The following is a 26,703-nucleotide window of genomic DNA, read 5'->3' on the forward strand; positions in this document are numbered from 1 at the left end:
AACTAATCCTGGTGGCCAGGTGAACTTGGCCCATCACCCACAACCACAGAGCATGTATGGCACCTTGGCATCATACATCGACAACAACCTCACGATGAAGACGCAGATAAACACTGTCTTATCTTCCTGCTTCCTCACTCTCTGCAAGGAAATGAAATGAAAAATTACACTTCTATAGCGCATAACTACCCGGAGGCCTCGCAGCGCTGGTCCAGAAAATCTTCAAGTGGCTCCCCATTATCATCAAATGCACCGTCACCCAGGCCCTCCACCAGCCACCTGGACTACCACAACTCCCTTTACGTGGGGATCATCTCACACCAACTAAACAGACTACAGATTATTCAGCCTGGCTCATCCTCAACCTACTTAGGAGGATCCACATCGCCCCTCATTCCAGAGCACAACATTCAGTGGTGGCTGTTCCACAACGGCGCGGGAGACTCGCCCACTGGCTCAGAGCCAGCAGCTGAACAATAAAACTATATTTTACTATTGTTTTATTTTTCATCTGCTGGCTCTGAGCCATCTTAGTACAGGGAGGGTAGGAGAGGGGCCGGGCCATAGGAGGAGGGAGAAGGAGTGGTATATGTGCACTTTTAAGTGCTCGTATCAGTTTCGCTGGCTGTCTTAGGCCGGCCAAACTGACATGAGCACTTTGGTTTCTCCAACCTGGCTGCATTGCACAGCTGGGTTGGACATACAGCACAGGCTCCCTGTGCCTGAGCGAGCGTTAGTCCAGCCTGCTCAGGTCAATCCCCACGCTGCTCTTATACTAGAGAGCAGTTTGGGGACTGGATGGGTAGTCCGATGCTGTCCAAGGGACTGTTGGGACCAGGAACAGACGAGCGCGAGGTGGCTGGCAGCACCAGGTAAGTCTTGTTTTATAAAATTATTATTCAACCCATGTGCCGTGCTCTCCCCCTCCGTGCTTCCTGCAGCCCCCTCTCACCCCACACCCAGCCACCGGTCATTATCTGTGTGGGCCGCTACTTACAACACTGGCTCCCGATCAGCAAATGGTGCCAGTTCAAACTCCTACCCATAATATTTTAATACCACTTTAATTATATCTGTGTTATACAATAAAAATAATTAAGTAAATAAGATCGTATTATTTAATCCTACTTCAGAACTAGCAAATTAAAAAAAAAAATTTATATTTAGTGCACATATATAATTCCATGCTTCAAAGTTGGCTTTTTATAATATGGAAGGGACACATGTACAACATTTCATGAAAAGGTCTCTGATATCACAATCTGCATAGCTGCCAGTTGAATCTACAGCATGTGCCTGTATGTGTGTCAGTAGTAGATTTATTAAGTGCAAACCTATCTTCAGATCACGGAGGGTAGATTAGCAGATGGGCTAGACAGAAAGGGGCTGTGGAGAAGGGCGACAGGAATTCCCAGGACGAAGGGCAGGTGGAAGATAAAGGACGTAGACACTTTAAATCCTTGGATTAATGCAGCCTTGCATTCATCGAGTAGATGTGTAGGGTATCCTCTCTACGACCAATCCACCATCCCTTCCTCTGGTTCGGACATACAAGGGTATTCGAATGCCAGCATTTCAAAAACCTCTTTATTAGCAAACAAATATGCACTTGCCCGTCACATCCATAAAGAAGATAACAGCTCCTTGTTAGGCTTAATTGAGCAGCCACTGAGGAACCGAACCACCAACTATTGAGCCCATAGATTTGCAGGTAAAAGCATGTCATGTTGCCTCGACTGCACAATTTAGGGTGACCATACCATTCCATGTCATCACGGACACACAGTTCACAGTCCTGAACTTTCATGTGATGCCTTTTATTTGATCCTTGATGTGCTCGACTATAATTATCGCTTTTGCTTGTAATATACTACGTACGCACCCCCATTCTTAAAGATATTTTTGTATTGCTTCTAAACCCTCTAGTTCTCATGTTCTGCAAATGCATTTTCTTTCCAGCTTTCCAGCACCTTTGAAGACTGGTCTGCACAATAAAAAAAATTACAACAATTAAAATAACCTGATGCGTTCTGGATGCTGTAGTTTTACTTTGATTCTATTGAACTAATTAGAAAAAACATCTGTGGCGTTATCATAGAAAGTCCCCCTGAGGCGTAACAGGCGTGTACACCTGCTTTTTGCAAAACTCAGCCACTTTGGTACTACAGAAGGGGCTGCAGACACACATGTATAGATATGTGGTCCCATGCAAATGAACGTCTCTGTCACCTCTGAGGCCTTGCAATATTAAAGATGAAGGCACAAAGATAAAGAGACTATCAGGAAGATATGTGTCACAAAGAGGTGGTGCCTAGTCAGTGTGCTTCCTTATGATGCTATGTGAAATGGGTCCAGGCAGCTCCCTGCTGGTAGGTGCAGTCACTTGCTGCATCCTCCATCAGGGGAATCTCTGCCCTCCCCCCCCTTTGAATCTCAGGCTTGATTGCCACAGTAAAATGACGACCATTTGCTTCACATGTCAAGGTCTGGCGCATTATGTCCTTGTTAACATGAAGTCCTCTGGTCAGCTTAAACTTACTGGACTGACTCACTGTAAGTTCATAGGTAGCTCTGGTGTTATCAAAGTTAGGCTGTGTCCCCTGTCATCATTCAAATCTGCTGCTGTGGATGGTTCTGACTCCAGACAATAATACACATTTTCGAGCCAGGCATAGACATTTTTGGTTATGTTTTGCAGTATTTCACCTAAGAATCTTTAAGTGGGATGAATGATCGGACAGGAGGGTGTATAGTAGTAAATATTCTCTGCAAACAGAGATTTGACCTCTTCGAGGTACATATTTGAGTAGCCCATAGAGACCACGATGTTTGCATTTAGGGATCTGTAGTCCTGATTTAGGAATGGGTTAAACTAGAGGGTGGGTGTGCCACTGACAGCTTAAGCCTGGCTCATCCCAAATGGCCGACCTTGGTTTAGCCCAAGGTTCCCTAAAAACCTTGAGCCCAAAGCCACCCGAGCCGAGACACTGTAGCTTCTGCCTCTCTTTGAGCACTATAGCTTGATTCTTCGAGCCCCCCAATGCCCACTCCAGCCAGAAAGTGATGTCAGAAAGAAACAGAGGAAAGCAAGAACCAATCATAAGCAGACAGAGGGTAAGAGAGTGAGAGGAAGAAAGAGAAAGACGAGGCATATAGCGAGTTGGAGGAAGAATGAAAGAAAGAGACTATATTCACATTACATATTGATATGGCTCGAGTTTTGGCTCTTAGAGGTAACCCCGTCTCAGCTATTAGCATGAATTCTCTGGTTTGCCCAGTTTTATGTATAACTAGACTACAAGTTCCAGAATGCAAAGCAAAAACCTTTGATGAAGGAGCGACTCACACATGGACCTAGGAAACTTGATAGGTCTGTGGAGAAGTAGAAGAAATGGCTCTGTATATCCCATCCAAGCTCTCATTAAAATACATTAGTAAAAAAATGATTACAAATCTAGATCCAATGACATCTTTCCTGAGGACTAACAATGCCAATTCATCATAAGGCTTTCGATCTTAACAGCCAAGCCCAGCTTAAATATTTAGCCACCCCACATGCTAGCGTAGTATTTGCATCCGCCTGAAGAATTCTGAGGGCGGTTGAATGGTTCCTTGTATCTAACTGTCGACAGACAGGTCTTAACCATTTCATTCTCGGTTTAAAGTAAGCTGGACATACAAAGAAAAAGTGCGGGATGGTTTCGACTACCCCTGCACAAAATGGGCAATCATCCGACGTTTGGTTGGGAGGTTTCCACTTGTTTGTACGTTCGTGGACGGGGAGAGTTCCCACTCTAAACTGAATAAAAAGAGCCATATCTCTAGGTTTCTGGATAAAATCCAGGTAGGGCTCGAAGCGAGGCACTGTCTTGTGCTGGCGAAACTCATCAGTCAGTCTGCCCTGGTTGGGATCTCTATGAGCTTGATTGTCGATCCATGCCCAATATAGTCTCTTAATTGCCGTTTTGGACAGCGGGGCCCCTGACTCCCATAGAGGATTAAGGCCAGTGGCCAAAAGAAGTCTTTTGATGTTAACTAACCAGGCGATCTTATAAGATCCCTGGAGATTCATTACTTCCTTTAGGCCATCGGCATAGCTAGATAGCTCTGGGGTACGCCAAAGGCGACCCCAGTAAAGAAGGGGGCGTAAGCCAATTAGAACCTTAATTGAGCGACGGCCCAGGTCGCTCAAGAGGGGTTTACTAGGGGTTCCCCTGGGAAGTGAAACAAGCTCCCTAAAAAACTTATTTTCTGCTGTCACAAGGGCATCTACATTATTGAAGCCCCAGAGCTCGGCTCCATATAATGCACAGCCTATTGCTTTTGCAGCATAGATCTCCAGGGCAGGGGCAATAGGTCTGGAGATTGAGGCTCGGTGTTCTCTCCCAATAACACCCATTACCCGCTTATGGCTTAGGGCCATTTTTTCGATGTGCGGCTGCCATTTTAGATTATCCGCAATTCTAATCCCCAGATAATCAAAAACTTTAACACTCTCCAAGGGCTCCCCGTCGAGCGTGAGCGTGGAATTGGCCGACCTGCTCGGATTAAAGTAGAGGAGCTTTGTTTTGGTGGTGTTAATTACTAGGCCCCTCAAATTGCAGAACAGACAGAACCGATCAAGCAGCTTTTGTAAGCCTGTTGAAGTTTTCGATACCAACAGTGTATCGTCCGCAAAGAGTAGGGTGGGGACCTTAACGCCAGCCAAGTCAGGGGCATCGGCGTTGATTTCTGATAGAAAGGAGACCACCCCATTTACAAACAGCGAAAAAAGGGTTGGGGCCAGGATGCATCCCTGGCGAACACCTCTGTTCACAGGGATTTTGTCTGTTTTTTGCACCTGGGAACCCCACCTAATACGTGCATAGTTACCGTCATGCATGCGGGCCAGAAGGTTCAGAATAGGTGGGGGAAACCCCATATCCCGCAAGACCGACCAAAGACGCTCACGGGGAACCAAGTCAAAGGCGGTCTTCAAGTCTATGAATGCGAGATAAAGGCCGCCCTTGCCAATGGTTACAACCTTCCAGTGCAGTAGTACCAGCCTAAAAGCATGGTCAATTGTGCTCGTACAAGGCCTGAACCCCGCCTGGTATTGCGATATGATGTTATTCTCTTCCGCCCACAGAAGGATTCTCTCCAGTAGAACCCTACCAACCACCTTCTGACCAGCGTCAATAAGACTTATTGGACGGTAGTTGGCAGGGCTCTCCCTGGGCCCCTTTTTATAGATGGGGATCACCTCGGCCCCTTTCCATGAGCTTGGTACTGGAGAGCCCTCTAGGAGTGCATTGATCAGAAGTGCAAAGAAGGTGGCCCATTGGTCAACATTGGCTCGGAACAGATCGCCTGGTATTCCATCTTGTCCCGGAGCCTTAGCGGATACAATTTTGTTTATAGCCGCCACCACCTCGTTTTTCCCTACAGGGTCAAAAGAAACTGATGGGCTCAGCATAAATGCCGTTGGGTTACCAGAGTGCCCACTACTCTCTAAAGCCTCGTCCCCTGCATACAGTCTACTGAAATGTTCGAACCACTCCCTGTCAGTGATATGATTGGGAATTTGGTCTGGATCACAACCATTAGATTTCCTTACCAAAGCCCAAAAGAGTTCGCTATTCTTAGACTGACTAGCTGTTTTCAGGCTGGCCCAATGGTTTTCCTCCCATGCCCTTTTTGCTTCTGAAATGGCTTGCAAGGTGTACCTCACTAGAATTTTGAATTTTAATGGCAAGCATTAAGGTGGACTTTTTCCTCTTGCAGTGCTTATTAAACCAATGCTCTACTCGTTTCCTGTTCATGGGATACTTTTTTGGGGCCTGGGTCTCCAGGAAGAGAGAGCCTATCAGGTCGATAGTTCCCACCACATTCGTGCAAGCTACAGAGAGTTTGGAAGTATGATTGCTTATAATCTCCTCCAGGGCACTAATTTTCTGATCATTCAGAGAGAGTTTTTGCCATTTAATAAACCTTTTGCAGTTAGAGGGGATTATTGCCTTTGTTAGCATCTGAGGTCTAGTACTAGTCCGATGCTCCGTGTTTTGCAACAATTCCCGCATGCAAAGTGACAATGGATTATGATCGCTATGAATAGATGGAATAATTGACATATCAATCACATATTTCCATAACCTTTTGTCCGCCAAAATATAGTCAATTCTGCTTGGACAGGAGACCCTATTATACGTATTGGCTCCCCAAAAATCCGAGGGTGTACGCCCATTAACAGCTTTTAGACCATGTTCCAACGTTAGTGCATTTAATTGTAAGACAATCGGCGACCATTTCTTCACTGGCGGGATCTGCAAAAGCGGTATGCCCCATCTACCAAGGGTTCAAAAGAACAGTTAAAATCGCCAGCAATCAAAAATAGATTGTCAGAGGGGCAGGATGTAAGTATTTCAGACAAAATAGAAATAGTTGGCGATTTTGTCCCCCCTTGCAAGCCTCTGACATAAATGTTAAAAAGTTCCAAAGTAACACTGTCCTGGGAGTCCTTAATAGTCAGTCTCAAGAGATCCGGTGAAACATTCGGATGATGGACAATTTTGCAGTTGAGTGCAGCTTTAACCCATATTGTATATGCAATTTTTTTAAACGAACAACATGCATTTTTGGTGTGTAGTGCCGGTAAGTATTTCAGGAGTTGGCCTCAGTCCTCTTTTGACGTTTTTAACACAGTAGCCACTACGCAAATACTATGTTGCATTCTCTGATGGCGTCTGGCTTTGGAAAAGGGGGGAGAGGCAGGGGGAGGGGAAGAGGGAGGGGGAGGGGAAGAGGGAGGGGGAGGGGGGGGGAGGGGGGGTTGGTTGTCAAAACCGTAACATGCAGATAGATGCAGAACTTTAAAACTGCAGCATGCTCCTGGACATGTTTTAAACACCTTTGGCAGTTTTTTACGTTGAAAAGCATTGACATTTACAATCTGTGTTTTATGACGTTCTTTTGATGTAATAGAAATATTGATTATTTACATACTATTTAGATTATGCTTTTTTAACCATAACCTGGATTTAATTGAGGAATAAATTCATCTATTTTTTTAAAATTATTGTTGCTGATTTATAAGTAAGGGGTTGTGGTGTGTAATTATACTGCTCCCTGTATGGATGTGGATAGACTGAATGTGTGTAAGAGTGCTGAATAACAGGATATACAGTGAATAGTAGTAGCCTAACGTCTAATCCAAAGGAAACACTTTCTGTTGACACAATTGCTTAGCACCCTATTCCTTTGGTATAAGGTGTCCATCTCAGTCTCTCACAGTTATTTTACTGGGCCTAGGAAAATGTTAATTAAGCCTTTACTGAAGTCCTTTAACTTTATGCAAGCACAACCGGTCCAGATGTTTCTCCAGCTATTATCTGATGATCATACAATTAAAGTGTGCTGTTTTTAAGAGCTGTATTGAGGGTAAGGGATTGTATGCTTGATTAATCATGCTACCGGCCTCTATTTATTATATATCTGAGGGTTGTTTTAGGGTTTTTTTATTTGAGTTTTTGTTCATTAATTTTGTAATGTGTATTTTAACTGTTTTGTTTGTGCTCGGTTTATGAAATAGTTTATATGTATTTATATGTGTTTTTATGGTTATATAGTAACCAAACGAAGACTATTTATATAATACATTTTGGGCTAGATGTTTTCAATTTTATAAGAAAGTTTATCACATTTCGGTTACCATTAAGGGATGTACATTTGGTTACATAAACAAAGGTAAGTGAACCTTAAACTAGGATGTCATAGTTTATAGTGCAAAGACATTGTTTTTAATACATATATATCTTGTATTGAGTTTTTCATTTTTATATGCATTCAAATAACTGTTGAACTTTTCATGACATTACTAAAGGAAAATGTGGAGTCTCTGCAAGATGTACATATTGGAGTAAAGAACAATTATGGAAATAATGCAGGCAAAGTAACCCAATAATCTCGATCTACAGTTGTAAGCGGTTTCATCTGCAGAATAATAATTACAGTATATAGTTTGAGTCCTCGTAATGACTATGCATTTAGGTAGCAGCTCTATGATATATAACTTTGCGCTTCACTTGACTTGCTCTTCTCATTTAGTCAAGTCTGTGACGTTCCTCCCTTATCTCCCAAGATTTTTTTTCACATTTCTTGGGACATCCCCTACCTTAATATACTACCTTGTCCACTGTCATACACCTGTTCATATTATGGGGTCCATTTCTCAATGTAGTGGTGATGGGCTGCCTCATTATTGTGCTATATCCCTCCTTGTTAATGGTACGCCAACTTCTTATCAACTTGCTCCCAGTATTTCTCTATAACCAAGTAACTCCTCAGTGTGTGGTCGAAAGTACCCTCTCAGGCACAGCTTCAGGGATACATTCCGTTATTAGTTCACCCAAACTGGCACAGCTGGAGCTGAAAACCTGTGTTGAGCACTCTGGAAAATGTGCATTACCTCCTCGTCCTGTCTCCCCGTCCCATTCCTTACAAGTGAGCAGCTAGTCTGCTCCCCAGAAACCTAAAACCTAGCAGAGCTTTTCAGTACTTCCCCCAATATGGCGCCACCAATCCAGTGAGGATAAAGGGGGAAGTGTGTCATAGAACATCCTGTTCATTTTTTTCTGACTTCGTCAGTTGCCTTCATGCCTAGCGGAGCTGCAGGTCGGGTCAGTGTCCCTTCTGTTTTTTCATTTGTTTCTTTTGGCAGCCTGCTGTAGCGGCCGCTTTTTTTCTTGTATTTGGGGTTGGTGCTGGGAAATGTGCGTTTATGTTTTGTGCCTTCTCGCGGCCTGCTTTAGCGGCCGTTTGTGCCTGTTCTTTTCCCTGCCCCTGGCCCTCTGGTACACGGCTTGCTTTGGCAGCCGCTCCTCTCGCGGGGGTCCCATCTCGCCCTGCTTTAGCTGGCGGGATCCCTCTGTTCTTTCCCTGCGGCGCGAAGCGTCCTTTGGGATTGTTGCCTCCCCTTGGTTTTTCCCTCCCTTTGCCTTTATTCCGCGGGTCCTCCGGAAGATTCGGTTGGATCGGGCAGTGGTTCTCCTGGTGGTTCCGGAGTGGTCTCGGCAGTCTTGGTTCCCCCTTCTGCTGGCCTTTTCTGTTTGCCCTCATTGGAGGTTTCCCCTGTCTCCCTCCCCCCTGCGTGCTCCTCTTCTCGGGCTTGCCTCCCTGCGACGCCTCCGGCTGGGGGTTTGGCACTTGAGAGGTTGTTTGCTGGGTCTGGGTTGCTCGGTGGAGGTTGCCCGATGTCTTCAGTTTTCCTGGCGTCCTTCCGCCTTGAAGTCGTATGCCCGTCACTGGTAGAGTTTCTCCTCCTGGTGTCTTGGGAGGGGTCTCTCTTCTGCCTTCTGTGTGCCAGTGAGGGTGTTGGACTTCTTGTGGGTTGGTTTCGTCTTGGGGCTTGCGGTTTCTTCCCTGCAGACGCTATGGGCTGCCGTTCTTGCTTTTTGGGGTTCCTCTGTTTCCTCTGTCTCCCAGTTGGTAGCTCGCCATCTGAGGAGTTTCTTGCTTCGGTGTCCTGTCTCTCGTTCTCCTGTGCCTCCTTGGGATCTTCCCTTGGTTCTGCGGGCTTTGACGGGTCCTCCTTTCGGACCTTTGGACTCCGTGGCCCTGGACTTCCTTTCTGCTACGGTTATTTTCATGTTGGCCATTACTTCTGGGCGGAGGGTTGGTGTGTATGGGGCGCTGATGGCTTCTCCCCCCTTCTTGCGCTTTTGCGCTGCCATGGTCATTCTCTGTCCGAGTCAGTTCTTTCTTCCTACGGTGGTGTCTTCTTTTCACTGTCGGGGGGATGTTGTTCTCCCGGTGTTTTTTCCGGGTGCTGCCTCTCCTGCGGAGGTGTTCCTCCATTCGTTAGATGTGCTGAGGGCTCTCCGCTTCTACTTGGGGCGTGCGGCTGGTTTCCGTACGGTTTATTCCTTGTTTGTTGCCTGTAGCCTGTCGGGGCTGGGGCTTCGGCCTTCTTTATCCACCTTGTCTCGTTGGGTCAGGGTTGCTGAGGTTTCTGCTTACGTTTCGGCCCGATGTCCTCTCCCTTCTTCTTTTCAGGGTGGGTTGGCCAGGGGTGTTTCGTCCTCCTGGGCCTTGAGGGTCGTTTGTATTGCTGCCTCTTGGACTACTCCCCATACTTTTGTTTCCCATTTCCGACTTCGGTTAGGGATGGCGGCCTCTGCTGCCTTTGGGGCTCATGTCCGGTCTACGGTACATGATTTGTGATGTGTACTGTTTTCTGTGGTTTAAAATGGACCTGTTTTCCTCGCACATTTTGGTCTGTTTTTTTCTTACAATCACCGTGTGCTTGGGTATGGGCTCACTTGTAAGGAATGGGACGGGGAGACAGGACGAGGAGGTAATGCCCGGTTACTCACCGGTAATATCCATTACTCCGAGTCCTGGTCTCCCCGTCCCATTCCTGAGCCCTTCCCTCCCTCCCTGGTTTTTATTTTTGGCGATTGTTTTCCTTTCTGGGTTTTCTTTGGTATTCTCAGGATGTTCTATGACGCACTTCCCCCTTTATCCTCACCGGATTGGTGGCGCCATATTGGGGGAGTACTGAAAAGCTCTGCTAGGTTTTAGGTTTCTGGGGAGCAGACTAGCTGCTCACTTGTAAGGAATGGGACGGGGAGACCAGGACTCGGAGTAATGGATATTACCGGTGAGTAACCGGGCATTTGGGTCTAGGGAAACCAGATCTTCCTGATAATTCTCTGGGGTGTAGGTAAATGCTTCCTCCCATAACTCATTTTCTATTTGGTCTGTGCCCTTCTTCCATCTGAATTTGAAGCTGTCCTCGTCTTTTTGTTTGAGATATTTCTTTTTTGACCATTCTAGCCTCTAGTGGCCTTACATCTCGCGGTGAAACTTCTAGCAATCCCATCACCCCATTATTGTTTAGTTGTTTGGGTGTTTTGTAACTTGTATTTGGCATGCAATTGTGTAGATGGTGCTTAGTGTGTTCCAAGTGAACTGACCATAAAAGAAGCTTTATTCTTTCAGGAAAACAATCTAGCCTAACCCTATACTAAACAAACATAGAAAACATATATGCTCAGACTAGACACTGCTATACTGTGTACTACGTATCTCAGTTTAGCCACTCGTTTAATACAAAGATTTTTATACAGGAGTTAAGGGTATAATAGGCACACGATGTGAACCTTAAAACTTATATCTCAATGGTACTGAAATATTTCAGTTAAGGTGCTTTAAAAAACACAATAGTGCTATAAAAATGCTTACCTAACTCTGAATGTTCATTGGTATTACACAATACGAATTACTGTATACTTTAAGAACAACTGATGTATGTTTATAGTGTTATACTGTTTTTTTCTTTTTAAAATGCAGCTCAACTATGTTTTAGTACTGTTTAGCTTTTGCTCCTTAAGTTGTCTTCTTTCCTTATGTGCTGTAGCCTGTAGCAGCTGTAACTTTAATATCTATTGAAAGCTATCTCTTTTATCTTAAAATAAATAAATAACCCTTGTTTTTTTACGTGAAATATGTTACCTCATATTTTGCCAAGAAGGTTTCTCTTAGTCGACTGTGAGACACCCATTTTATCGGCCTCATAAAAATGAAATCCTGAGATAATGTCTTCCCGGTCACACATAGGTCCCTGTACAAGGAATCATTCTACATCCATATGAATGTGGTGTGAATTCATGGAATTAGGCATAGAATGGTCTTTCATGTAGCCAATGGCAATTTAAAACATGTCTTTTGTTAACTTTTCAATAAATGTATTTTGTAGGTATTGCTGAAAGTTAGTAATGGGGTCACATCAGGAAGAAAATAAAACAAAACCTGAGTAAATTTATATCCTAATTGTATACACGTTTTCACTTACTTTTCTGGAAAAAGGAACATCCTTTTGAGAGTGTCTCTGTCATATTACTGTTTTCAGCTCCTAGGTACCTTGTGATGGGAGTCTGCAGCCTTTTTAGTGTGCGTGAATGGAAGTATTCCGCATGTCCGTGATGTTCTTTTGTGCATCATAGCAGCTACTATCCCCTGCTGACTTCACTCATGCCCCCAGGCCCGAAAATAGCTAATAGCTATATACGCTTGCGGATGTGCTATGGTCTGAACCGTGGCAAACAAGTTGGTTGGTTCACGATACGGTAATATCACGCCCGGAATACTCCATACCATGGGGTGAGTAAATTTCCTCTGCTGTGTTACTGCATCACTACAATTCACCGTGCTTGAAATTGGAAATAAAAAATGGGAAGTGTGTTTCCCTACAGATTTCAGTAACTTTTTCCTCATATTACAAGCTTTTTTCTCTGGATAGATCCACCTGGTTTTATAAAGTGATTCGCGCAGGCTAAAAAAAAAACTAAATATGGGGGATGCGGATAATCGCCTGGCTGCTGCCCTAACGGATCGTCTGAAAGACTCCAGTCTTACGTCTTTAGACCTCGCGGAACCCGCTGCGCGGGTCCCGCATCGCCAGTGGACTGCACCTGGACACTTGTAAGCTGCTGGGGGTGTGGGCTCGATCTGAAGGGCTGCGAGCATCGTGACCGGGACTCGGTTTCCCAGGAGTCCCGGCAAACCCGTGCCCGATTCACCTGGGCTGCTCTCCCTCATCGCCCTGCCCCTCTCCTTCAACATAATTAGCCCTGTTACCAGATTCATCGTGGGATGCGGATAATCGCCTGGCTGCTGCCCTAACGGACCGTCTGAAAGACTCCAGTCTTACGTCTTTAGACCTCGCGGAACCCGCTGCGCGGGTCCCGCATCGCCAGTGGACTGCACCTGGACACTTGTAAGCTGCTGCGGGTGTGGGCTCGATCTGAAGGGCTGAGAGCATCGGGACCGGGACTCGGTTTCCCAGGAGTCCCGGCAAACCCGTGCCCGATTCACCTGGGCTGCTCTCCCTCATCGCCCCGCCCCTCTCCTTCCACAACGTTCTGTCCTACATAAGCAATCTGCATTTCCCGCTGCGCGGGAGCGCCTGGGGCAAAGCCCGGGCAAAGGGCGGGCCCTCTGAGGCCCTCCGAGGCCAGAGGAGGACAGGACTGGCCGGCCCTCACTCTCTTGATTGCCTCTGCTGTCTATTTCTACTTGGAATTTAGGGTAGACATCCTATTCCTTAGCCTGTATTTTATAGTTATATTTTGTTCGGTATTGGAGGATGTCTTCACCCACCATTGTACTACCTGTTGAAGGAAGTGTTAAACAAGGGACGCTGGATGGTTTCGTCATCAGGACGGCGTCTATGGAGGATAGGAATCTGACCCTATCCGAACGACGAGCCAACAGACGCCGCTCGATTGAGCACATTAAGTCCAAAAGGTCTTCACTGGGTCCTATACTATCTGGCTTGCCCGTGCCATTAGATTTAGTTGCCGGTCCACCGAGTCCTGAGCATTTGCTCGACTCTAGCATTCCTCTTTTATTACAGGACAGGGATAGCCCCCCAGAATCCCAGGTTGCTTTTAACCCCGTCATTAATCTCTCAGCCTCATTGGTTAGTCTATCAGATGAGGTTGCATCTATGACGGACTCTTTGCTGGCAACAATTCAGCCTCTCCCTAAACCCGACACGCCCGCTGTAGCTGCGGAAGATAACCGGCATTACGGTCCTCCGCCTAAGAAAAGGAGAAGGAAGGGGCAGGGTATAGCTCGTAAGTTAGCTGCATCTTCCCCCTGTATTAAGCAGAGTCATCTCCCTTCTCCAGCCATAAATCTACAGAGTCCTACTTCTATTCTCTCTACAGACCAGCGAGCTCCCGATCTATTGGGGAGCATGGAAAAAATGATTAGATCATTTACTATGCCCCTGGTAGAGAGACTCAAGGGGATTGCTGTTCAGCTGGGAGATTTAGAGAAGGCATTTAAGGATTTATATCTGAGTAACAAGGGCCCAGGTGGTGAAGCCCCTATCCCCCTGTTACTATTGTCCCTCGGGGTTCTGCACCACGGATTAAAGATAAATTTATCAAGCAGCCCAACGGTGCCGCGTCGACGGTTATTGTAGCTCCCAGGCGCGACACCGATGGTGCCGTTAAGGATTCTACGGGGAGCACGACACCTACTTGCTCACAATCCAAACCCGTGGTTACAGACGCTACTGTCAGATCACAAATCCCTAAAAGACAAAGAGTTAACTTACCCCCTCAAGCAGCTCCCTTTGTGGTGGTTTTAACCGGCGTTCCGGTTTTGGAGCCGGGTAAGAGGGAGGACCAAGTTCAACTTAAAAACAAGGCCATTTATTGGCTAAAACAGAATCGGCCCTTACCTCCTTACCTTAACGGAGAAATATTAATGGTACGACGGCTTGTATGGCTAGGGTCCACTCAAAAAAGCATAACAGGGGATATCGTTATAATTAGTTTTAAAGATAAAAGGGCAGTTAGTTATATTTTAAACTGGTCCTCATCTAATAGTAGCAGCTCGATCATTCCTCGAGAACTGCCTTACTTTTATCCCAGAAACCTGATAATTCCAGTGGCTAATCCTAGACAGCGGGCTTATAATGTGGAAAGTACAACCAGGCCTTTGATGTACCTACAGGACTATCAAATGAGGGGACAATGTTCCCATCCTATGGGACAATATCCCGCACCTAGACCCTTATTTGACACACACTTAGTTGATCCTGCTTTTTCTGCTCACCCGCTCCATCACGATTTTCGGCCTCAGTATTTTAACCATCCCTGTACAACATCCGTCCCTTGGACTTCTAACAGGTTTCAAATCCCCCTTTATAACCGTTTTGAAAGCCTTCGAGAATTGGAGGGTGTAGATTGACTGAGTTCAAGTTCGCATGTATTAGCTTGTCCTGCAGTTTCGACCTATCAAGCAATTAGTGACAGTAGCCCACTTAATGACTCAGTGCCGCTTAATGTTACTGGATCCACTTCTATTCCTGGGCAATGTTATGTATTAGGTCCAGTTTTTATTAGTAGTCCAGGTCCTGTCAAACTCGATGCTTTAAAAGTCAGTACAGTAGTTACCTCATGTTGTCCCAGCCCTGATATCCCCGAAGTGCCTGAACCTATCAGTTCCAGACAGATCCATGAGATTCCCGTTGACCGCAGCGATACGGGTCAAGTGGTTAAACAAAGTGCTCTAGGGAACATTGAGTTTTTATTTTGGAATGTTTCAGGGATTACGGACAAGACATCGGATTCCTCTTGGGTTGAGTTTGTTGAACCATTTGGAATACTGTGTATTCAAGAAACTTGGACATTTGAGCCCGCTCACTTAAACGGGTTTAGAACCTTTCATGTTGCAGCTCTACCCTCCAAACGTGGGAGGAATAATGGTGGGATATGTATTTACATTTCGAACCTGTTGGATGTTGCGAACATTAAAGTAGTCAAGTCAGGACTATGCCATCAAATTTTATTAATCCGGCTGGTTTCTAAGGTCGATATTATCCTGGTTAATATCTATAACAACTTGCAGGAGCGATTAGTCCCTGAATTGATATCTTCTGTGACTAAAGGTATAAACGGTATTGTTACCCAGATTGGGAGGGACCGTATTGTTGTCTGCGGGGGAGATCTTAATTATAATTTGTGTGTTCATGAGAGGGGGGGGTTGTGGATTCACGGGGTTAGATGAGGAGGATATTTCCCCACACTTTTCCCACCAGGAGGGTGGTGATTCCTTGAACTATATGATGGCATCTTTTAATCTAGGTTTTGTCAACAGGCTGTGCTCCCCTAGTGTAGAATTTGGCGCAACCTTTGTGGGAAGAGGGCTCGGCACCACCATAGACTTTATCATTGCCTCGGAAAGCCACGCTACTTGGTATGCAGATTACTCCACCCATCTGGTAGGATTTAGTGACCATCTCCCTCTTTCTTTCGCCATTAATATAACCCAGGTTAAGTCCAGTTCACTGATAGAGAGATTGTCGTGGCTGAAATCCTGCGATATGCCCAGGCAAAATGGCTACGCCATCAAATGGAGCCAGATTGACCCGAAGGCTATGTCTGTAAAGATAGTCAGGGGATCCTTGGAATCTATTGACAGGTGTCTAGATGTAGATTCTTCACACAAGGAGACTCTGGCAGCTTTTGAAGATATCACACGGACCATTCGAGATAGCTTGTCTCGTATGGGGAAAGGTCCCACCACTAGGTTGGCGACCAATTCTTGGTTTGATGCCTCATGCTCTAGGGCACATGCAAATCTCATGGACGCATTACATAAAAAGATCAGGGACCCGTGTGAGGTGGCCAACTGCAGGAAAGACTATAGTCCCGGAAGATATGTAAGAACAATATTAAGCAGGAGGCATGGAACAATTTGGTTACTGCCGCACAATCTAAGGATAGTGCCCTATTCTGGCGAGCAGTCAATGCACCCTTTTTTAACGCACCAAATAATGCTAGGATTGAGGTGGCCATCAACGAAGCTTCCTGGATGGACTTCTTTTCGGAAGTTTATAATCCGGAGGGGTTTCCTAAAAATGTTGATATGGGGGCTCTGGATAGGGACATGGCCCGGAACTTTCAACCCGTTAACTTAGACATCTCAATTGGCGAAATGTCCGCCGCCATCGAGCAGAGTAGGGGAGGTAAAGCCCCAGGAACAGATGGAGTTCCTATCGATTTATTCAAACACTTAGTTGAACTATGGTCTCCCATACTGAAGAGAGTCTTGGACGCGAGTTGTGAGCTGGGGTTTCCTGGGTCCTGGTCTGACTCCATCATTATACCCATCTTCAAGAAGGGTGATAGGGAAAGCCCCTCTTGTTATCGCCCTATCTCCCTTCTTGATTCCTTTATGAAAATTACGGGAAGGGCCGTCCTGAACCGGTTATCTTCCTGGGTGGAGGAGGAAGCAGTACTTTCTCCGGTCCAGTACGGATTCCGCAAAGGGATGGGAACTGTGGAACAGGTCTTGAATTTCACACTCCTTCGCGGAAAGTACGTCCAGGCTAAGGCAAGTAAACTCTATGCGGCATTTGTTGATTTGAGTGCCGCATTCGACTGCGTGAAGCATGGTCGACTGTGGAAGGTGCTAGAGGATCTTAAAGTAGAACAGGGCATTATTTCCTTTTTAAGACAACTCTATGCTGGGGCAAGGGCAAGGGTGAGATATGGAACCAGTGGAGAATGTACCAAGCCGTTTCACGTAAAGCGTGGAGTAAGGCAAGGGTGCGTTATCGCGCCTCTGCTTTTTAATTTATATACAAATGATTTAGAGGATGTTTTGGTGTCCAAAGTTATTGACTCGCCCAGAATTAATTCCAAGCAAGTGGTGTCATTATTATATGCTGACGACGCCGTTATTATGGCGAGGACAGAGAGAGGTCTGCAGCTAGCCCTGGATGCTTACATGAACTTTATGGATTCCAGGGGATTGTCATTAAACGTGAAAAAAACCTTTGCTATGACGTGCGCCAGGGGCAAGTTCAAAACCTGCAAACTGTTTGCACGTAAGGAAAGAGTGCAGACTACAAAATCTTTTTCTTACCTAGGAGTAGTCCTTGAGGAGGGGGGAACTTTGGGGCTCAGCCATTAGGAGCATGACCCTGTCGTTTAAAAAAAGCAACAGCAGCACTCATGGCTTTTTCACGGAAAATGGGCAAAAGACCCCCTGAAATCTTACTCAAAATCTATATGGCCAAATGCGTTAGTACAGCCATTTATGGGGCCGGCGTTTGGGGCATCCAAGATACTAGGGAATTACAAGTTGTAGAAAACGCTTTTTTAAGATATATTTTAGCCGTCCCATCCGGTCTATCTGTGTTTAATTGTCATGCTGAGCTGGGGGTTAGATACACTAGTGACCTGATTGCGATGCAACCCTTATTACTTTGGCATAGGGTTTGGACAGGAGCAGACTTGGAACTCAATAGAGAGATTCTTCGCGATGTCATGGCTCTTGACAAATCCAACAACATAGTGTGGTTGACTTACATTCAAAAGTTTTGCCAGGATCTGGGGAAGCCTGAGTATTACACGTTACCAGAGGAGCAATCCAGGATCTCGAGGAGAGATCTAAAGAATAGTTGTTGGCTTCATTTAGAATCCTTGCGCCTAGGTTCTGAGCTGATTAAGGAAACGGTAGCGCGGCACCAATTGTTGCTTACCTCGGCCAACATGGAACCTTATCTGAACTGGTGTACCAAGGGTTTTGACAGATTTTTACTTACTAGGCACAGATTTAACATCTTCTTTCGCCTGGTGTGTTTCCCACTAACAAACGACTGGTCCAAAATGCTTACTAAATGTCCATGTGATGGGAGGGCAGAACAATCAACTCTCCATGTGATTTTCTTTTGTAAATTCTATCATAATGAGAGAGCTCGATGGATCAAGCCACTCTTGAAAAGCCATGGAACTTGGTACCAGTGTCGCCCAGCCTTATTGTATCTCCAATTACTTAATGATGAACTGTGTGTGGCCACTGTGCTGGGCTATTTAAAAAGTATTTTTAGAAAAAGGAAAAGTTTAACATGTTTATAATATATTTTTATTTTTTGTAATTGGTTATAAATGCAATGTCATTTTTATGTACTATCTACATTATGAATCGTTCTTTACATTGATGTAGCTTTTATGGTTTTTTAATTTACAAAAATCGAATAAAGCTTTTTCTACTCATAACTAAATATGGGGTAATTCCACCCGATTTACAAAAACTATTGTTAGTGGTCGGGTCGGGATTTTCCCCATGTCCAAGCAATAACGAATATGCTCTCTACAGATTAGCTGGTCAAGAATTCCTTTAAAGAAAATACCTGAATTAAATGTTTCACGAATCACGATTAGGTCAACTGGAGGGTGCGGCAGGAATGTTCGATATGTAAAGCATGTGGGTTCAGCAAAATACTAAGTTTTGAAACCAAATACTTTCAGGCAATGAGGAGTGTGAATTATGCTTGCCTAAATGCCAACTCTGCGACATCCCAGCTTTATAGTCACCAGTGCTTTGCATTCTGGGAATTGTAGTTTTATGTGCATCATTTCCGCATGCAAAAGGCAACTGCCGCTTGCTGGTCACCGAGTCCTGGAAACACCCTGGAGCGCTAAGAGCCTGTCAGCAGAGCCGGAAGCGCTAGGACCCAGAGGCTTCGGGGAGGGGAGAAGTTGATATCCAGGATACAGGTCGCGCGAATGGTGTAAACATAGCATTGGCAGTCGTTGTGAGAGTCGAGTTTGGAAGGGCAGCCGGCTTTTCATCGATAGAAGATGAGTTCAGCCTGCCGTGAAACGCGCTTACCTTACGTGCCATACCCCTGTTAAACGGGCTTTTCAGACAGGAGTGTGAGGAAAGTGTGGCAGGGCAGGCACAAGGTAACATGACTTTCAGTGGATACTCAGAGCAAAGCGGATACTACCGCTGGGCAGAACTAAGGTGAGCAATAATTTCCGACCTCTTTAGTTCGTTGTTACTAAGAAACCGCCATCATGTAAACGAAATACTACCTAGCGTTCCTCGGGATTACCAACGTCATTGCTGTGGAACGGCTTGGTCGTGAGTTTGCAAACTTTTTGAAGAGAGATTGCTGCAGAGATAAGACACGAATGGGGTTATCAGTGACTGCACGGTGACCCCAGTGCACACCTTTTTCCAGCTCTGGATTTCCCTTTCCCAGTTCATTGTTTTCTGGTGTATTCGTTCAAATTAACTGAAACAACTGCAGAATATATTGATTTGTTTAATGTAAGTCCGCAACAGATAAAAGGTGTCCCAGTAACCGTGAGTCATTGTATTAACCATAAACGGGAACCAAATTCTAGTTCCACTATGTCAACTCAGCCTTTTATCTATTGGACGTCGATGAGTTGGGACAGCATGTGCCTGGTTTAATTATTAAAACATTCACTTTGTGGAATATGCTAATACTTTTAAGCTGTATATTTGCATTAATTTTTACCTGACATGTTACTTATAAGGTGGTGGTAATACCCCATGACGTACACAGCACAGGGCAGACAATTGTGCATAGAATAGCAAGCATTTTGTGTGCATGTACACTTATTGAGTGCACGCTCTCTGGCTCTAGGCGCTCGAATGGGAGGCAAGTAACGGACCTTTATGTTCCATTTAGAGTTAAAGAAGCAAAACAGGGATGAAGTTCAGTGGCTTCTCTCCGTCCACCGCCCTTGGCACCAAACCTCAGAGTTGCACGTAGGCTTAAACGATTGTAACCATCAATCAATCAATCATGCCATTTGTATAGCGCACTACTCTCCCGGGAGGGTCTCAAGGCGCTTGGGGGGAGGGGTATGCTACTGCTCGAACAGCCAGGTCTTGAGTTGTTTTCCTGAAGGCGAGATGGTCCTGGGTCAGCCGAAGGTGGATGGGGAGGGAGTTCCAAGTCTTGGCAGCCAGGTAAGAGAAGGATCTTCCTCCGGCGGTGGCTCTTCGGATGCGTGGTACGGCTGCGAGGGCGAGCCTGGTGGACCGTAGCTGGCGGGTGGACGTGTAGAAGGTCAGGCGGTCGTTGAGGTACTTGGGGCCCAGGTCGTGGAGAGACTTGTGTGCGTGGGTGAGGAGCCGGAACGTGATCCTCTTGCTGACGGGGAGCCAGTGCAGGTGGCTGGAGATGTGGCTGCGTCGGGGGATATCCAGGATGAGTCGGGCGGAGGCGTTCTGGATGCGCTGGAGTCTTTTCTGTAGCTTGGCTGTGGTTCCGGCGTAGAGGGCGTTTCCGTAGTCCAGTCGGCTGGTGACGAGTGCCTGGGTGACAGTCTTCCTGGTCTCGGTCGGGATCCAGCGGAAGATCATACGCAGGGTGTTGAAGCTCGATGAGGAGACGGCGTTGACTTGTCTGGTCATCGAGAGGGAGGGGTCCAGGATGAAGCCCAGGTTGCGTGCGTGGTCGGTTGGCTTGGGTGCGGTGCCCAGGGCTGGGGGCCACCAGGAGTCGTCCCAGGCGGAGGGGGAAGATCCCAGGATGAGGACTTCCGTCTTGTCCGAGTTCAGTTTCAGGCGGCTGTCCTTCATCCACTCGGCGACGTCTTTCATCCCTTCGTGTAGGCAGGTTCTGGCGGTGTCGGGGTCTCTGGTGAGGGAGAGGATCAGCTGGGTGTCGTCGGCGTAAGAGATGATGTTGAGGTTGTGCTGGCGTGCGATGGCTGCGAGAGGTTTCATGTAGATGTTGAAGAGGGTGGGGCTGAGTGAAGATCCTTGCGGGACGCCGCAGATGACTTCGGTGGCCTCGGAGCGAAACGGGGGGAGGTGGACTCTTTGTGTTCTTCCGGCGAGGAAAGAGATGATCCACTCCAGTGCCTTCTCTTGGATACCGATGTTGCTGAGGCGCTGGACTAGGGTGCGGTGGCAGACCGTGTCGAACGCAGCAAAGAGGTCCATGAGGATGAGGGCCACTGTTTCCCCCTTGTCGAGCAGGGTCCGGATGTCGTCGGTGGCTGCGATGAGGGCGGTCTCGGTGCTGTGGTTGGCTCTGAAGCCGGACTGCGAGGGGTCGAGGGATCCGTTCGTCTCGAGGAAGGCGGTCAGCTGTCTGTTGACGATCTTCTCGATGACTTTAGCAGGAAAAGGGAGGAGCGAGATGGGGCGGAAGTTTTTGAGATCGGTGGGGTCTGCTGTAGGTTTCTTCAGGAGGGCGCTGATCTCGGCGTGCTTCCAGCTCTCCGGGAAGGTGGCGGTGTTGAAGGAGACGTTGATGATGTTCCGGAGTTGGGGTGCGATGGTGGAGTCGGCCTTGTTGAAGACGTGGTGTGGGCAGGGGTCGGTCGGTGATCCGGAGTGGATGGTGTTCATCGTGCGGGCTGTGTCTTCGGTGGTCACCGTGGTCCAGGTGCGAAGGGTGGCGGTGGGGGGCGTTGGTTCGACGGTTGGGTGCGTGGGTGGGGCGCCAAAGCTGTTGTGGATGTCGGCGATCTTGCGGTGGAAGAACGAGGCGAGGGAGTCGCAGAGGTCTTGTGACGGAGTGATGTTGTTGGTGCCGGTGCTGGGGTTGGAGAACTCCTTGACGATAGTGAAGAGCTCTTTGCTGTCGTGGGCGTTGTTGTCCAGTCGTTCCTTCAGGGATTTCTTCTTGGTGGTGCAGATGAGCTGGTGGTGCTTGCGGGTAGCGTGTTTGAGGGCGGTCATGTTGTCGGTGGTCCGGTCGAGGAGCCAGGCTTTCTCGAGGGTGTGGCAGGTCTTCTTGGAGTCCTTGAGGTCGTCGGTGAACCAGGATGCCTTCTTGCTTCTGGGTCTGCTGGGAGGGTACTTTAGTGGCGCGAGGTCGTCGGCGCAGGCGGTCAGCCACTGTGTGAAGTTGCGGGCTGCTTCGTTGGGGTCCGTTGTGTTGGCGGGTGGGCTCTGGCTGAGGGAGGTGGTGAGCTGGTCTGCGGTGATCTTGCTCCAATTCCTGTGAGGTACCTGTTGCGGGTGGTAGTGGGTCGTGGATCTTTTGAAGCTGAAGTGGACGCAGCTGTGGTCGGTCCAGTGGAGTCCGGTGGCGTGGCTGAAGGTGATGTACTTGCTGGAAGAAAAGACGGGATCAAGCGTGTGGCCGGCGTAGTGGGTGGGGGTGTTGACCAGTTGCTTGAGTCCGAGGTTGGCGAGGTTTTCCAGCAGGGCGGTGGTGTTGCGGTCCTTGTTGTTCTCCAGGTGGAAGTTGAGGTCCCCGAGGAGGATGTAGTCGGTGGAGGGGAGGGCGTGCGGGCTGATGAAGTCTGTGATGTCTTCGCTAAATTGTGTGCGTGGTCCCGGGGGTCTGTAGACGAGGGTGCCTCTGTGGGTCGTCTTAGGGTCGGTGTGAATCTGGAAGTGGAGATGTTCGGCTGCGGCAAAGGAGTCGTTGGCGTCGGTCGTGATGCGGATGGTGTTCCTGTGGACGATGGCGATGCCACCTCTGGTCTGGTTGATGCGGTCCCTCCTGATGATCTTGTACCCGTCCGGGATGGCGATGGCGATGGCGATGTCGGGTGCAGAGGAGGCGTTCATCCAGGTTTCCGTGAGGAAGGCGACGTCCGGTGATGTAGCGTCGAGGAGGTTCCAGAGTTCCACGGCGTGTCTGTGGACGGAGCGGGTGTTGATCAGGATGCACTTGAGGTGGTTGCTGCTGGTGTTTGTCTTGGCGGGTGCGGGGCAGGTTCGGAGGCAGGAGAACTTGCAGGTGAAGGGTCCGTGGGTGCGTCTCGGGGTGGCTCGGCAGCAGGCGTGGGTCCGGCCGGCATTGAGTGCGTTGAGAGTGGCGGCGTCGTAGGTCAGTCTGGTCGTCTTGCCTCGGCGGGGAGGGCCAGGGGTCCTGGCGCTGGGCGCGGGCCAGGCCCGAACGGGCACAGACGGGCTTACCTTTGGCGCTCAATCGGCTCTCCCGCTGCGCGGTCGCTCTGGGGGCGTCATAAGTAAGGAGCCGGGAGGGAGGAGCAGCTGGGTGGCGGGAGCAGGGCGGCGAATCGAATCACAGGGGGGCGGGGCCGCAGGGAGGCAGCGGCGGGAAATTCCAAGAAGCAGCGGGCAGCGGGAAATTCCCAGGAGCAGCGGGAAATTCCCAGGAGCAGCGGGCAGCGAGCGAAGGAATCTGCAGGCAGGAGGCGGCAAAGGCAGGCAGGAGCGTCAGCAGTGAGTGGGGCGACCAAGCCCTGTGGAGGGCTGAGCGGTAACCAGATCCCAGAAGAATCCATTAGCACTATTCCAAACCTCCTTACCTTCAGGCAATGTTTTTATCATGGCTTTTTAGGCTCTTACTATTGGAGTATTTTTGGCTCTTGTAGTTAGTCCCAGGTACTTTGATTTCCCCCAGATTGCAGTTAGAGGTTGAAGTTATACAGATGTCCTATTGTAACTGAATATGTAAAGCACTCCACGTCACCTGTGACTAGGTTAGTGATCAATAAAGGTAATACATAAATGAGAAGGTAAAGAAGAAAACTTGGTTACAATGGAGTCTCTTGCACAGAACCCAACCTTTCCTACTTCCAAGCAATTCCACCCCTCTGATCCGACCCTAATCATGTCCTTGGGCGTCTTTTCCGTGATTTGCTCCTGGCGACCCTGGCTCTGCCTTTGCGTCTCCAACCCTCAGAGATCACAAACGCAGTGGCACTGGCAGGAACAAAGGACACGCATTTGCAATACAAATGGTCCCGCATATTGAAAATGTGAGCCATTGCCGTTGCAAATGCTGTTTTTTTCATTTAAAATTATGCCAGCAACAGCATAATAAGCAAAGACATTCCTTTCACGAAGGGAAAGACCCTCTAACAGCCTATGGTACGGCACCCTTTCCTTCAATAAAGGACTTTATTTTCTTATTATGCTACTGCTGGCATCATTTTAAACGAGAAAAACCAGCATCTGCAATGCCAATAGCTACATTTTCACTAATGTGAGACCTATTGCATTGGAAAGACCGTTTGATGAAAACTATACAACGTAGAGATTGGAGAGGTGAAGGGCTTCTGCCACAATCAAACAGGGGCGAGCAGCGAACCAGACTTAACAACAGACCTAGTGAGGACCCGAAACTCCGATAAATGTTACCTATCTCTTGGTTCTCATGTCTTTAGCATTGCAAGTCACTAATGGGGGGCCACTTTTATTTTGGTGCCCAAGCTAAATTTCTGTCCCAGATAAACCCTAGGGACAATTTACCAGTATGGGATGGTTCAACAGTTGGTTTCTTCAGTACAGGGTGGATTTAAGCTATGGGATCCACCATCGTATATTGTCTGAGGGACAAATAGGCAAAATCATGTACCATGGAGAAGATGATTTTGGCACTCTCTTTCAGATCTACCTATGGATGGAAACTCAGTTTTGGGGGCACAGGAGAGTGTGACTCATGTTCCTTTTGACAAAGTATGCTTAAGTTGGATTCATGGGAGACTGAAGGTGAATTAGACAAGTACAGCAGAAGCAGCCGGGGAAGGACACAAACGCAGGCCAGTTAGTTGCAAGTGAAGCAAATACAATTAAGTAGCTGTCAAGTGTATCACAATATTGTTCAGGCTCAAAAGGTTAGCAGTGAGGAAAAGCCCTGGGAAGACAGCAGTGATGGCTTTCTAAAACTGTTGCAATGTGCTATAGACATGTGAAAACGCCAATGCTTGGTATTGATAAATTAAGATGGCAGTGTCCTATCGATTAGTCTGGCATCCTATTTCTAGCAGTTGTATGTTGGTGTGCAGTATTTCAATTCAATGTTTGAGGGCTCACAACAATCGACCCAATTAATAATGCCAGATCGTGAACATGGTCTGGCATCGGCCAGCGAGAAATTAATTGCTAGACACCAGTTACGATGACAGAAGTGCTGTGCACTAACTAGTCAGTGAGAGATGCTAAGACTGATTATGGTGAGGTGGGGAACAGTGTTCATAAGTGATGCGAAAGGGGTGCTTATCTAATCAGGAAGTGGTGGAAGTTGCGGATAGGAGAGCACAGTGTCCATGAAATGTGTGTACAACTCATGCTGATTTGCTATTGAGAGACTAATTACAAAATCAAATTTGAGCAAAGGACACAGTGTCCTACTAATATAATGAGATCTATAACGGACTAAGAACCACAGGAGCACTCGCTTGCGGGGCCACCAGAGCACATTAATGAGCTAGTGTTCGGAAGGCATTGCAGTGGTCATGAATGGGTGAACGGAAGGTACCCAAGACTCACCTCCGCCAGTACATTGTAGAGGGCCCGGATCTCAGGAGGGATGGTGTCGATCTGGATCCCCACTCCATCCACATGTGTCCATGTTACTCCTGTTCCCTGCACAGTGTCTGTGCCCCGCCCCTGGGTGTAGTTCCAGATAGTGCCAGGTAGGGAGCACTGGGGAGGCCTGGTCAGCACACCCTGGTAAAGGTGCGGAAGCGGTCCGGCCAGGTGGGCACTGCTGGCTCGCATGGTGTCCATTCCATCCGACCCTCAAGGGTCCGGTTTCGCCGCTCTAGCTTGTGCACTCTGGAAGGGAAGCAGCGGACCCGGATGGTCTGCAGCAAATAAATGTCCAAGCCCAGGTCACCCCTCAGTGCCGAGGGCATTGGTGAAGGGAGAGTGACCAGCAAAGGCCCATGGGCAAGGGAAGTCATGCCTTGGGCCATGTCTCCGAACAGCAGCGAGCCCATTATGCGGCCTCCGTGGGGGGAGTGTGGGGGGCGGACGCTGGGCCGGTGCAGCTTCCGATGCTCAGCGAGAGGGATAAGGATCTGAGGATGGCTCTGTGAGTCGTCCCAAGGAGAAAGGTTGAAACCGGAGTTGAGGTAGCACCATGTGTGCTGCGGACCGCACCTTAATAGATATACTGCCCCAGTATAAAAAAAAAAGGGACTCCGCGTCTGGTGAAATTTTTTAAAAAGCCACTCGAAGGGCAGAAAAGGGTGAGGAGGAACAAAGGATATTTGTTTAACTAAAACAGCGCCATGTTCGCTTGCATCAGTGCAACGGGGTAGCGGGGAACTGGAGGGGTGAATGGAACTCATTTTTCAAAGTTATAGCGTGACATCCATTAAACTGGAGCTGCGCTGAGTTACTAAAGCCGCCATTGTAAAGAAATTAAAAGTAAAGAAATTGTTAAAAGGAATTGCAATGCAATAGGTCTCGCAGACGCAGCATGCGGAATGGGAGAGAAGGGGAAAATTAGCCCCTAGGTAGATAGCCTGATGTTGCCTAACTGCTAGAGATAACCAAGCACTCGTACACAAAGGGAGTGGGAGAGAAGGGGAAAATGAGCCCCTAGGTAGGTCGCCGGATATTGCCTAACTGCTAGAGATTACCAAGCACTTGTACACAAAGAGAGTGGGTGAGAAAGGGAAAATGAGCCCCCGGTAGATCGCCGATGTTGCCTAA

General features: G+C 47.6%; 1 protein-coding gene across 3 annotated transcripts in view; it reads left to right on the forward strand.

The window, feature by feature from the left end:
- The first annotated feature begins 19,047 nt into the window (after positions 1–19,047).
- LOC144824675 (uncharacterized) overlaps positions 19,048–26,703 on the forward strand; it is a 1,660,589-nt gene continuing 1,652,933 nt past the window's right edge. For all 3 annotated transcript variants that reach the window (XM_078683712.1, XM_078683710.1, XM_078683711.1), the window contains exon 1: positions 19,048–19,311. In XM_078683712.1, coding sequence (XP_078539838.1) covers positions 19,256–19,311 — 56 coding nt within the window. In that variant the 5' untranslated portion in view covers positions 19,048–19,255. The remainder of the gene's footprint in view (positions 19,312–26,703) is intronic.

Source organism: Lissotriton helveticus, chromosome 3_1, assembly GCF_964261635.1.
Source record: "Lissotriton helveticus chromosome 3_1, aLisHel1.1, whole genome shotgun sequence".
Lineage (NCBI taxonomy): Eukaryota > Metazoa > Chordata > Amphibia > Caudata > Salamandridae > Lissotriton > Lissotriton helveticus.